Here is a 13,881-nt window from a genome sequence, read left to right on the forward strand (position 1 = left end):
CTCTCTCTCTCTCTCTCTCTCTCTCTCTCTCTCTCTCTAATAACTTCATTATTAACTGCATTAGATTGCTATCAACGGCTCAAGCCTCCTTTACTAGGTCTAAAATAATGTTTAGGAATTGGCAACGGAGGCATGAGATGCGTAGAAATTAGAATGCGCACGAGCGTTTTAAGGACAAAAACCTGATGAATGTCTTGAAATACATCATCTGAACAATGTCTTGAGGTGTGGTAACCGTAGTATAAGCAGAATAATTGACTCCGGTCCATTGAATTATTAGAAAATAATGCACACCTAATGACCTGTGCATTTCTATAGTGAAAAGACATTTAACAAATACATGGTCTGCACGTAACAGAATAACTTCTTTATTGAAAACCAACTGTGATTTTCATTTAGGCAGTTTTGCAAAAATAAATAAATAAATAAAAAATAATTTCATAATTACATCTATTGTCTCTATATGGTTAAAGCGTGCTGCTGAATGTACTGACATGCATTTATGGTAAACTCAAATACACTTTAACATCATTCCTATTGAAACTTGTATGTCATGTATTTAAATTAGGGCTGCCAGTTTAACAATTTAATTTGGTGCAATTAAGTATAAAAAATAACACGTTAAAATTATTAACGCATCTCAAGGGATAGTTCACCTAAAAATTAAAATTCTGTTATCATTTACTCACCCTCAAGTTGTTCCACCGTATGAATTTCTTTCTTCTGTTGAACACAAAATAATTCTTATTTTGAAGAATGCTGGTAACCAAACAGTTGATGGTAGCCTTTGACTTACAGAGTATATTTTTTTATACTATGGAAGTCAATGGCTACCGTCAACTATTTGGTTACCACATTCTTTAACACTAGAACTGCCAGGGGTCGTTGTATTCCTAAAACCGGCAGCGGGTAAAATTACCCATGCACTTGACTACTGTTTTGATATAGCTAAAAAACGTATGATGTCACTGTATTATGCCACTGTCTTCACAAAGTAATGTCTCTAGAGCCATGAAATGATAATTTTTAGTCATCAACTATGTTTTTGTCCTGTTGTTTTATGTTCAAGGCTATTTTAAGCGGGCTACACTAATCACTTTTTTTAACGGTGAATATAGGCTAACCAGCCTACACTGAAAACCAGAATTAGAAGGAAATAAATACATATTGGGGTGGTATAAGATTGTAATAAAATGTCATTAAACACATATTAAGATAACATAAAAGATATTATTTTAATTACTAAAATACCTTAAACAGACAATAGTGAGCAATAATAAATCACTGGATCGGAAATATATATTTTTCTTTAAATGTGCAGACTAGAATAAATAGCAACACAGTAGCAAACTATAAACGATAAAAATTGCAAAACTAAAATGAATAATTAATCCAAAATTTATTTTAGCCTACCCTTAAATGTTCAAACTTTGGATTAATTATTAATTTTTATTAATTTATTGTTCACTACTGTGTTGCCATTTATTCTAGTCTGCCCGTTTCCTAAAAAAAAGTATCTCTGATGTAATGAATAAAACAATTTTTATGATTACCCCAAGCTTATTGGTGTTGTTCTCTTATTCAAATTATAAATGATATAACTAAACAAATTAATAATCAATTAGGTGAAACTGCGCGCTTGAATTTGTCGTTGCACCATACATCCTATGCAGTGCGGTGAATTATTATTGCACATATATTGTCTACTGAACATAAAACAACAGGACAAAAACATAGTTGATGACTAAAATAATCATTTCATTACTTTGTGAAGACAGTAGCATAATACAGTGACATAATACATTTTTTAGCCATATCAAAACAGTAGTCATGTGCATGGGTAAATTTTACCTGCTGGCGGTTTTAGGTATACAACGACCCCTGGCAGTTAAAGGGATACTCCACCCTAAAATGAAAATTTTGTCATTAATCACTAACCCCCATGTCGTTCCAAACCCCTAAAAGCTTCATTCGTCTTTGGAACACAATTTAAGATATTTTGGATGAAAACCGGGAGGCTAGTGACTGTCCGATTGACTGCCAAGTAAATTACACTACCAAGGTCCAGAAAAGTATGAAAGATATCGTCAGAATAGTCCATCTGCCATCAGTGGTTCAACCGTAATGTTATGAAGCGACGAGAATACTTTTTGTACGCGAAGAAAACAAAAACAACGACTTTATTCAACAATTCGTCTCCTCTATCTCTCCGCATCACCGTAGTGCCATTTTGGAGAATAACCACTGAACGCAAGCGGCGTACGCTTTTCTGTGTCAGCCGCGCTACAGGGATGCGCTGTTTTCGTTCAAATCAAAGCGTAAATACACGTAGAAAACGTATCCTTGTGTCGCGGCTGACACAGAATAGCGTACGCTGCTTGCGTTCAGTGGTTATCCTCCAAAATGGCGCTACGGTGATGCGGAGAGATAGAGGAGACGAATTGTTGAATAAAGTCGCTATTTTTGTTTTCTTTGCGTTCAAAAAGTATTCTCGTCGCTTCATAATGTTACGGTTATCTAAACAATTTTTAACAATGGGGGATTGTAAATAACACAATTTTAGTAAAAGTCAATGACTGAGAGACTTGGATATTTTATTGAAATTCAAATGTACATTTGAAAAACAGCCATGAGTAAAATTTTAAGAAACTCGCTGATTTGAAACAACTTGAAGGTGAGTTGCCCTGTTGTTCAAAGTCATTTCACATGCAGAAATGTAGTGTCCACCCCTTGACACAAAGTTTGAGAGAAAGGTGATTGACTTGACGAAAAAGAGATGAAAAATGATGTGCACAAGACAACACAAATCATCCTGACCTTGAGTGAGAGATGTGTCTGAAGCCCTTCGCCCCTCTCTGAAACTGACTAGTGAGTGATTATGAGCGTCCTGCCCCTCTGTGTTGAGTGGCTGAAGGGTGGGCTCAGGGGGCTTCATGCTGAGGAAGACTGGAGCTGCGGAGCTGGCAGGTGTAGTGCTTAATGCTTCCTTTAGAGCTGGATTCTCTTCAGGCAAGCTGAAGTCACTTTGAGTCGAACCCATGCTGTACTCTGAGTCCATGCTCCCGAGAGATGGGTTCAGACCTGCAGAGAGGAGCTTTTGTTGTAACTGAAGTTCACTCAAGTATATGGATGTAACAGTATTTATTCAGTATCCAAAAATTAACAGTAAAAGTCAAATGGAAGTTAAAACTTAGTTGGGCGAGTACATAAATCTTAGTAACCGAGAACTTTAAGAACTGCAACATGATGCATGGCTTATATTGTAATGTAAAACAATAATTCAAGCCTTGCTGACCGCATTCTAGTCCAGACATAAACATAAACACATCTGTTTACCCGTGAATTCTCTGAATATGCACTTTACTCTACTGACTACACTTGTTTTAATCAATGTATAAATTAAGCTTGTATTTCTTTGTCTCTTTTTATCTGTTTTTTCTTTTTCATTTTGTCTTCTTTTCAGAATCAGAATCAGAATCAGAATGAGCTTTATTGCCAGGTATGTTTACACATACGAGGAATTTGTTTTCGTGACAGAAGCTTCCACAGTGTAACAGAATGACAGTGACAGAACAAAAAACACAGATAATAAAAAATAAAAAATAGAACAAGTAAAATAAGGAATAAAAAAATATACAAATCGACAATTGTATGTACAGGTATAGAACAATTTCGTCTCTGGTGAAACTGATTGCAGGGATATAACTAAAGACATTTATATAACTAAATATAAACGAACTAACAAAAACATAAAAACAACTGCGGAGCACGCCACGGAGACAGCCATCTTCGATCATGTCCACCTTCGATCAGGTGGCGGCGCCATTTTCTTTCTCTTTATTATGTTAAGCACTTTGAATTCCCATTGTGAAGGAAATGTGCTTTATAAATAAACTTGCACTGACGTAAGTGACATGAGCAAAATCAAAGACCACAGACAAACTGTCTACAAAAAAAACCTCACTGTCTGTTAATGTCAGTGGAAAAATGACCATAAGCAGTTTAGCTAGGAGGCCATGTTTTTCTCCAGAAGTTCATGTAAAATATTCCTCAAGAAAATATAAAGACGATCCTGTGTTTGTATCCTCATTTTTATTGCATTTGGTAGCCATAAAACACTGAAGTATATGTACTATATATATAGATTTTATCATATGTGAGAAAGGAAATGTAATAGAGTTTAATGTTTATTTGTTTTGAGTGTAACTGACACAATGCACTGTCAATGACATTGCAATTAATACACTGCCAAACACAGTACTGTTCAAAAGTTTGGGGTCAGTAATATTTATTTAAAGAAATTATTGATACTTTAATTCAGTAAGGATGCATTAACTTGATCTAAAGTGACAGTAAAGACTTTTACATTGTTACAAAAAAAATAATTAAACAGCACTACTGTTTTAAACACGGACAATAATAAAAAATGAGCAGCAAATCAGCATATTTGAATGATTTCTGACACTGAAGTAATGGCTGCTGAAAATGTAGCTTTGCCATCACATGAATAAATTACATTTTATAATATATAATAAAATATAAAGCAGTTATTTTAAAATGTAAAGTAGTTTTCACAATATTACAGTTTTTTTTCTTTATTTTGATGAAAATTTTTGGCTCTGTATATTGATCAAACAAATGCAGTCTCAGTGAGCATAAGAGGCTTTCAAAGAAATTTAAAAAATCTTATAGACCCCAAACTTTAAACAGTAATATATAGCTTTAAGATACTCTATATTAATATATGCATCTTAAAAACTATAATTGCCTGACCTCACCACATACATTATGAAATGCGGTACTAACCTGTGATGGGCAGCCCAGCAGGTTGGTTGGTGACCTCAGACAGTGTATGGCGGCGCTGATTGAAGCGAGCTGTATGAAAGGTGGCGAGGGGCACAGTGTGCTCTTCCTCCACCTCAATACCCTCATCAATGGATGTCTCCATAACGTTGCCAGGTAGTGAGCCACTGACTTTGCGAACAACGGCTGGAGGGAGTGGGTTCAGTAAGCAGCCATCCACCTGAGATATAAATACACACATACACACAACGTTGGCAAAAGTATTTTGGGTTGAAACAGCTCAGCAGTCTTTGGAACATTTTCACTTTGCTGTTTACAGATCTGACAAATACAGAGTTCTGGCATGAAACTAGATGGCGCAGTCCGATAGGTCTAACTTTATCTGACCTAATGACATCATTATCACATGGCACAGCTGATTGGTTCTCTCCTGTATCGATAGCCAATGAGCTCGCTGCTCAAGATTCAAATATATGACTAGTGCTTGCTGTAGCAGTTGCAGCTTGCTTCAGAAACCCTCCACCTTCCCCAGCTCCACCTGTATAGATCTGCTACGAGGTGATTCATGTATGCTATATGGGGGTTATTTCATGTATGTTATATTTGCAGCAGCAATATTTCTTACATGCTCACAGCAGCATGTTGTGGATGTATTGGCAGAAGCAAGTCTCTGTACTTACTCTGCCGCAGCAGCGTAGCAGATCTATTCCGCCAAGACCAAATACATTAACATTGTCATGTACATTACCATGCCAATCCCTCCGAGAGTTGTCATGACAGAACTGAAATCAAAGCTGAAACTGGATGTAACTACTAGCTATTCCCAAAGAGGCAAACAAGAACACTTTGAAATTGATATAAAGTGAAGTTTATCAGTGAATAACAATTTAAAGTCAACATGAAATGCATGTTATAGATCTTATTGTGAATGGTTCATTCATGCATAGCTTCCATTTTTACCAAAAGATCTGTTGCTACTTCCATTACAACTTTAAATGTCAGTCTTTTCTTCAGGCAAAGCTATCATTTGGTTTCCAATCACAGAGTACTAGTAATATAGACTACTTTTATGGTTCTTTTTTGAGTTTGAAAACTGCGTTGACTTTGATTCCATGACCTGCATAAAGATTCAAAAATCTACTTTCGTGTTCTTTGGAAGAAATAACAGAAATCAAGTTGGGAACAACATTATTAATCTAATTTTCATTAACAAATTACTTTTGATAATAATTAAATCAAAAGTGTATTTCTATCAATGGCCAATATCCTTCCAAATCATTATTGAATGTTCTTATTTTACTTCGATATCAACAAATACAATATATTTGTAGAGCAAATATACATTATATGGACAGTTATTCTATTCTACTCTTTTGCTCATAAAATTGATCCTCTTTTCTGTTACACTCTCTTACAATTAGGTTACAATAAGGTTATTGGCGTGAAGAAACTTTAAACATCCATGGAAACTTTTCAGTGTACAAAAGATTCTTTAAATTATTAAAATGTTCTTTACACTAAGAAAAAATATGCTTCTTTTAAGAACTGTTCACTAAAGTGTTGTTTTGGGAACCCAAAATGTTTTTTCCCCCTATGGCATCACTGCAAAAACACCCTTTTGGAAGCTTTATTTTTATAAGTGAAGACCATGTCCGTGTCATCCGTTTCATTTATGAGAAATTATGTAATTTTGCTCTGTTGAAATGTCCACAGGCGACTGGCAGCTTTCCTGAATTACAATAAGCCAATTGAAATAAGTTTATGAGAGCGTGACCTCAACGTGTTTAAAGAGATCCCTAGATTGCCATCTGTTCAGCTCCACAGGTGCTGAGGCTCAATGAATGACTTATCACGCGTCCCTTTCTTTATAAAACAAACATTTACATTTATTCCTTTGGCAGACGGTTTAACAACAGCTCAAAGCCCATTTAAGGACTACTTTTAAAAGTGTGTTTGTTCCCTGGGAATTAAGCTCTTGACCTTGGTATTGCAAGCGCCAACTGAACAGAAAAGACCTGTTAGAGGGCAAATTGGTATGTATACGGCAGAGTCCCCACAGGACGAGTCAACGCTGCATGTCAAGAACAGTAGCTACGGAGATTGCCTTGCAACAGCCACGGTGACAAATGTAGTCACACTTCTCACAAGTGGAGTGAACAACCAGCACTGATCACATGGGTGGCACATCAGGGGCATTTACAAACACAGGGCCATGCTGATGTGTAACAGCAGGCCGAAAACCTGACATGCTGGCGTTACTGTAACAACAGGCTGCAAATAACAGGGTGTGCAGCTGAAATGCAGCCTATGTGTTTCCCCATGTTCAACAAGGGTGTGCAGCATGAGCAATGTTTTAGATCATGGTATGAGTATATTGCATAATAGTTTGTTTTGCTGGAAATTTGAAGAAAAATGGTTTATATTTGAATAATTATTCATAATAATCATATTTTGAACAATGCAGTAAATACTTAAAATATTAAATATTTAAAAGACAAAAAAATTTAAATAGTTTATATATTAAATAATCATAATAACAATAATTAAATAATAATAATATTTCAGACAATGCAGTGAAACTATTTTTTTAAGTGCTTCATCTCATTTAATACATTTTTTATATTATTATTATTATTATTATTATTATTAGTTTCCCACCTAACCATCCCACCTAACATTAATTTTTTTAAATATATATTTTTTTATGTCTGAAGGTGAGTATGACTGATACCAATATTACTGATGTCTTTAGGAATTTTTTTCCCCTTAATATTTAACCACTGAATATAACCATTCAACTTTACAGTAGCTATAGTTGAGAGTTATCAATTTTAACATTGATTAGACTTTGAAAAATAACAACTTCAAGTGAACTTAGAACAATCTTCACATAAACCCATTATAATAAATGTCATATTTAGCTACCTGTGCCCTTCAGCAAGTAGGCAATATACATAAATTGAATAATGTTATCAAACACTAAACTCTAAATGAAATATAGATGAATCCTTAAAGCTCTTTTTTCTTTTGTTCTTTGATTAACAGACATCACAGCAGCTGGTTATTAGGTTATTTTGGATGCTTTAAGAGCTGCCGCTGCTGAACATGACGCAGATCTGACACGCATCGTATTTTCTTACAACTCTTTACCTTTTGTGACCCACCCCAGCTCTTAAAGTCTCTATTAATGAGCTGACGGGTTGAATCGGGAGTTAGATGAGGGAGACAGAGCTGGGCTGCTCCAGGACAGTTTTGAAAACCACTGCATGTTCTTAAATGTGACTCATATAACAAATACTTGCATGCATGCAGTTTTAAGGCAGCTTTAATCGCCTTTTTTGGTAACTTCATTGCTTAACTGATGACATAACTATGACATTGCATACTCGTAGTTTCATTTGTGATTTAATATGATATAGCACTTTAATAACATTGCGTTAAATATTTTTAACTCCGTTAAACTGAAAAAAAAATATAATTATCGTATGCGTTATATAATTAATTCAAATATAATAGCCACACACACACACATATATATATATATATATATACTACATTAGTTCATGGTACATGGTTCATCAAAAATGTGCACTAGGATTTAAGTGAACTCAAAGCTACTAGAAATGGACGAAAAGTCCCGTAATTGACGTATTTTCACATTTCTCCATTACTCTTAAGTGCAAAGCACTCTGATAGCCACGCAAACTATCACTTTAGAAAAAAAGTAGGCCCTACAGCAAAACCTCTGCAGGTTGACATATTCCCGGTGTCATGCAGAACATAATGTCATATCACCCAGTCCCAGATATAATATAAATTCCCCTGTCTCTGTCTGAGTCATTCATTTATGAATGAGTAGCAATAAGTGCTTGAGATATCTACACTGACGCAAAGCACCAATGGTTACACCAAGCGCTGAAATCATAAAGAGCGTTTTTTTATTATTTAATATATAAGCAGGTGTTATTTTAGGAGGCTGAAGTGCTGCTGAGATACTGCGGGTGAGTAATGAGAAAGAGATCAGGCTGACACGCAGGCAGAGGAACTTCACACGCTGCAGACAAAAGCTCTTATTGCCGTCATACAGCAGCGCCAATGAGTAACGCTGCTATTTAAAACACGCAGGCAGAGCTTACGAAATATAGCCTCAAGCCCGAAAAGAGGATGAGAGATTTCTCTCTGTGCCATAACAATCTATTTAATAACCTTATTTTGCTGCTCACTTCATCTGAAACATAACTGACCTTGGGAGTGGCCACGTCTTCCTCCATGAGCGTCTGATCTGGGGAAGCAGGGGTTTGTGGGAAGGTAAATGTGTCTGTGGTGGACTGCAACAGAACAGGTGAACGCAGGTGACGTGCTGCCTGCGGCAGGACACCCGCTTGGGAGGGAACCGCAATGGTCTGTAACAGAATATGAATGCATATACCAATAAGAACAATGGTAATAATATCATGGAATTGCAGCTATCATGGCTGTACCTTGGTACTGTTTTTAAGTTTTCATAGTCACAGACTTTGTACCATGGTATTACCATCGGATACTGTTTGAATATGTTGATGAGTCCATAAAAAGGATCCTAAAAGGTGTTAACAATACACCAAGACAAAAAAGCGTGTTTCTGTGGTTTATGGTCGTAGAGGTTAAACTGAAAGAAGGATGGCTGGTTTTTTTCCTCATGATTCCAATATTTACATTTTTATACCAACGCCATTTCAATATGTCTGGGTAGACTTCACAGATGGGGTTACCTTGACAACAGTCTGCTCAGCGATGGTGCTAGGGCGGCGCTGGCTGGCGTGCAAACGCTGTTCCACAGGGAAACTGCTGCGATGCGCTTTCAACCGCTCCACAAGCAGGTAGTAGATAGCAGCAAAATGGTTATAGCTTTTGTTCTGAAGAGACTGTGACAGGAAAAGCAAGAGTTTTTGAAGAACAAGACAGAAAAGGAAAGAGAACTCTGGCAAATGTCAAATTTCTATCAGTATGTTTTGGAAATATTCTGAAGGGCTGTTGTTTGAAATAATCTAATATGCAAATCAGAGGAGAAATTATTTTAGGAAACCCAAAGCCCAAACCATTACTAGAGTTCAGAATTGAAGAATTGACTCATGAGTGTGATTTATAAGAAGTTTTGTGACAAAACATAAATAATAATACTATTTATTTTTTAATAATTAAGAATGTTTATTGCCTTTTTTTTTTTTTTTTTTACAAAAATGTGTAAATATTGTCCAAAATAACACTTAAAACTAATATAAAACATATATATTAATTTATACATATTTTTCCAAAATATTTTAATGGTAGATCTATTCACCAACCTTTCTGAGTAAATTAAAGAATTTGGGGAAATGAGTGATCTTCCACAGAAACAAAATTCCATAGGTGGCTATTGTAAACATCAATTATTACTATCATTTAAAGTATGAACACATACAGAATTTCTTTGAATTTCACTCCAGTTCAATTTCAATTCAATTCTTACATTCTAATTGTAATTACAGTTCTACATCCTGTTCGCAACCTTAATTCAAATTCAGTTTAGATGCAAGAACTGAACTAGAATTTGAACACATTCTAAATCCTGGCCAAGTAAAAGCTGATCAGCTGACCTCAATGGTCTTCTGCTGGTCGATGCCCAGGCTGTGCATGAGTCGGAGCACCTGCTCACTGTGTTCACCCAAGCCTAATTTGCTCACACATGGCAGACCCTGTCTATACAGCACGGGCCGCTGGGACGGGACCTCCTGCACCATCCAGCGATGTTCTTTGATCTGACTCAGGGACAAACGCTTGGCTGGATCTAGAACCAACATCTTCCTGATCAGGTGCTCACAGTCTGATAGAGGATATAGGGAATGCAATGAGCTTAAAAGACAAAGACATTTCCTTCGGAAACTTCACAGAGTAACAATACTATTATCACTATTTCTAAAAATCTGATTACATAGCATGTAATCCCCAGCACTGCTTATTGTTTATTCATGACAACTAAAAGGATGGATGAACTTCCTCACCCTCACTCATGAAGTAGGGGATGCGGAAACGGCCCTCCAGGACCCTCTGTCTGAGGACAGGAAGGCTAGGACCATCAAATGGAAGAGTGCCACACACTAACACGTACAAAACCACCCCCATACTCTGCGTGACACACACATGCACAGAAAATCAATAAATAAACATAAAAATCTGCCTAGAACTAGAATAAAGGACCACCCACACAGAATACAGGAAATAACAATTATGTTTTCAATCAACTGAATTACCATTAGTTGTTGACACAATTCTCTGTTCTGACTGTACTGGGAGAACATAAATCAACAAATGGCAATAATTTTGACAGCTGTCTACAGTATGTACATATTAGTTTAATGCCATGAGGTCATAACACGCTTTTTTGAACACGGTTCCATTGTAATACCATGGTTTTGTGGACGTGTACCATGATAATTCCATGTTATTCTTTAGAGAACCATTTTAAGTCAAGTTCAATTTATTTGTATAACGCTTTTCACAATACACATTGTTTTAAAGCAGCTTCACAGAAAATCATGATGTTAATGTTTACAATATACTAATATTTTCATACTTTATAGTTGAATTTAACAGATTGGAGCTGGACGATAATATAATTTTCATTTTGCAATGATACAAGCAATCAAGCAGTTGAGATATGCTAAACTGTATATCGATCTACAGGAATATACAGTATGTATGCAGATAATATAGTTACATTTTGCGACACAATAATAAAATCAGAGATTGAGATTTGCTGTATATTGCCTTACATGAGTGCACTGTATGTAGAACTGTGCAATAATACAGTTTACATTTTACTGTAACAATGTAAATACCATCGTACATGAATATGGTACTCAAAAATCGTATTGTACAAGCACAATACAAGTAGTATGGTATATATATAAAAAAAACACTATAATATTGCCATCTGATACAGTCACTGTACCACCAAGCTCTTACCCAGATGTCCAGTTGCGGACCCTCATATTGTTGCCCCTCAAACACCTCTGGAGCCGCATACGGGGGGCTGCCACACCAAGTGGTCAGTGGTTCCCCAGGACGGAAGAAGTTTCCAAAGCCAAAATCTGCAGCAGATTTGAATAAAAAGTCAATGTCAGCACTCACATTAGTATAATCATCTTGCTTGACATTAGCAAAATTTTGTGGGCAAGAAAGGTCAATTTTTTTAATACTTAAGAAAAACTTAGTGGCTCTTTACTGTGCATTGTCTGCTCTGGGGTATGTCTGCCGTACAAAGACATAACTCGCTGCTTAACCACTGAAGAACAATGCATCATTACATTACTCGCTCATTTCTAAACAACGTAATATTTCTGAGATGCTGCTGTATTGAACTTGGCATCTGAGGACTACTTCACTTCACATTTTTTGTTCCCGATCGTGTTGCTTTATTTGATTCATTGCGGCTTCCCTCTCATGTCATACTCTGGGGTTCCCTTATGCATTTATGCACATGCACACTCTTCAAAAACGTGCTGATGACACGCTAAAATATATAGAATGACATTTGTGCCAAAGAGCATGATCTATGTAAATCTATGAAAGATTTACTAACAAGAAACTATGCTTCTAAGCACAGATTGAGAGATGTAGCTCCAACCACAGAATTTTGTTGTTCACTGGAACTGTGGTTTCAGGAAACACCGAATCATCGAACTATATTGCTAATGGAACTTGCGACCATAGTTGGCTAATGATGCTTTTGGTAAACGAACCCTTGGTTGGATTGAGAAGAGTTATGCAACAAAATGTAATACTTGGGGTCAGGGGACTCTTCAAATCCCTAGTGTTTAGCAAGCAATAGTGTTATGCATCCAATATTGAAGCTAATTACATTTAATCTGACTGGTGCAAACTAATATACGACACAAGTAATTGTACATAAACTGTCCAGATGGCTAAATAGATTCCTGGCTGTGTGTCAGCTCGCAGGCAAATCAAATCTTTAGTGAATCAGCACAGGAGGAAATGAGTGTGACGTGACGGGACTGGATGGTGTGACAGCGCTGAAGCAGGTGGTACTCGCTGACTGACCACACACAGACTCTGGGAGGGTCTGTGGCTACTCACAGACAACCAGCGGTGACGCATTTCCCCTGATCTTTACTCCCGGCAGATAATGGACAGGTTGAATTGTGTAATGTAATCCACATAATTTAAAGATTCATTGATGTACGTCACCACTGATTGACGTAAATGAATGATTGCATGAGGGAGGGAAGAATTAACTCATTGGCTGTCTGCTGTGAGGGCATACATAAAACAGGATATTGTGTTTTATGTCTATGAACACGTACTACAGGAATTTAATTCTAAAAGTAAAAACAACAAAAAACTTGATTAGTTTGAGACTGATTAACTTGTGTAACATATTTTCCGGAAAATAAGTCATCTATATATGCGACTATAAGTTGCACTGGGTCAAAATTGCATTGTCGAGAGAAGAAAAGCACAAAAAAAATCGCATCAGTGTATATCACATTTTATTATTACATTCAGCATGTAAAATACCGGTAATAAAAAAATTAACAAACATTAGAAACACTATAAGTATTTTGGTTTCCCTCACTCCACAACAAATCTTTTAAATGTAACCGAATTCAGAACAAGAATGAAAAACGTCTCAGGTTACGTATGTAACCATGGTTCCCTGAGAAGGGAACGAGACACTGCGTCCTCTAGAGGTCGCTATGGGGAACGCCTTCAGCGTGACCGGTGTCTGAAGCATATATCTAAAAATGACAATAACATTGGTCGGTGACAGCCTATGATGTCATTACCCTGCACAATACAGTATAAAAGGGCACCGGGATAACACGTCATCCGCTTCTTCGTCTGAAGCTTGCATCCGAAGCATTTCAAGGAAACTAGAGGACACAGTGTCTCGTTCCCTTCTCAGGGAACCATGGTTACATACGTAACCTGAGACATTCCCTTCCGAGGGAACTTCATGTTCCCATAGTCTTCGTCGTGCATTGAAGTTGTAACCCGCTGTCGGTGAGTCTAGTCTGTTCATGCCACGTCAAGTCTGTT

At 36.6% G+C, this 13,881-nt stretch overlaps 1 protein-coding gene across 1 annotated transcript in view; it reads right to left on the bottom strand.

Moving 5' to 3' along the window:
• sik2a (salt-inducible kinase 2a) overlaps positions 1-13,881 on the bottom strand; it is a 33,713-nt gene that overhangs the window by 4,567 nt on the left and 15,265 nt on the right. Inside the window, exons 5-11 of the mRNA XM_016558971.1 lie at positions 11,788-11,912; positions 10,824-10,947; positions 10,419-10,645; positions 9,555-9,707; positions 9,048-9,206; positions 4,807-5,023; positions 2,818-3,081 (exon numbers count right to left, since the gene is read on the bottom strand). Of these exons, the coding sequence (XP_016414457.1) occupies positions 2,818-3,081; positions 4,807-5,023; positions 9,048-9,206; positions 9,555-9,707; positions 10,419-10,645; positions 10,824-10,947; positions 11,788-11,912 (1,269 nt within the window). The remainder of the gene's footprint in view (positions 1-2,817; positions 3,082-4,806; positions 5,024-9,047; positions 9,207-9,554; positions 9,708-10,418; positions 10,646-10,823; positions 10,948-11,787; positions 11,913-13,881) is intronic.

Source organism: Sinocyclocheilus rhinocerous, unplaced genomic scaffold (genome assembly GCF_001515625.1).
Source record: "Sinocyclocheilus rhinocerous isolate Xijiao unplaced genomic scaffold, SAMN03320098_v1.1 scaffold1279, whole genome shotgun sequence".
NCBI classification, from domain to species: domain Eukaryota; kingdom Metazoa; phylum Chordata; class Actinopteri; order Cypriniformes; family Cyprinidae; genus Sinocyclocheilus; species Sinocyclocheilus rhinocerous.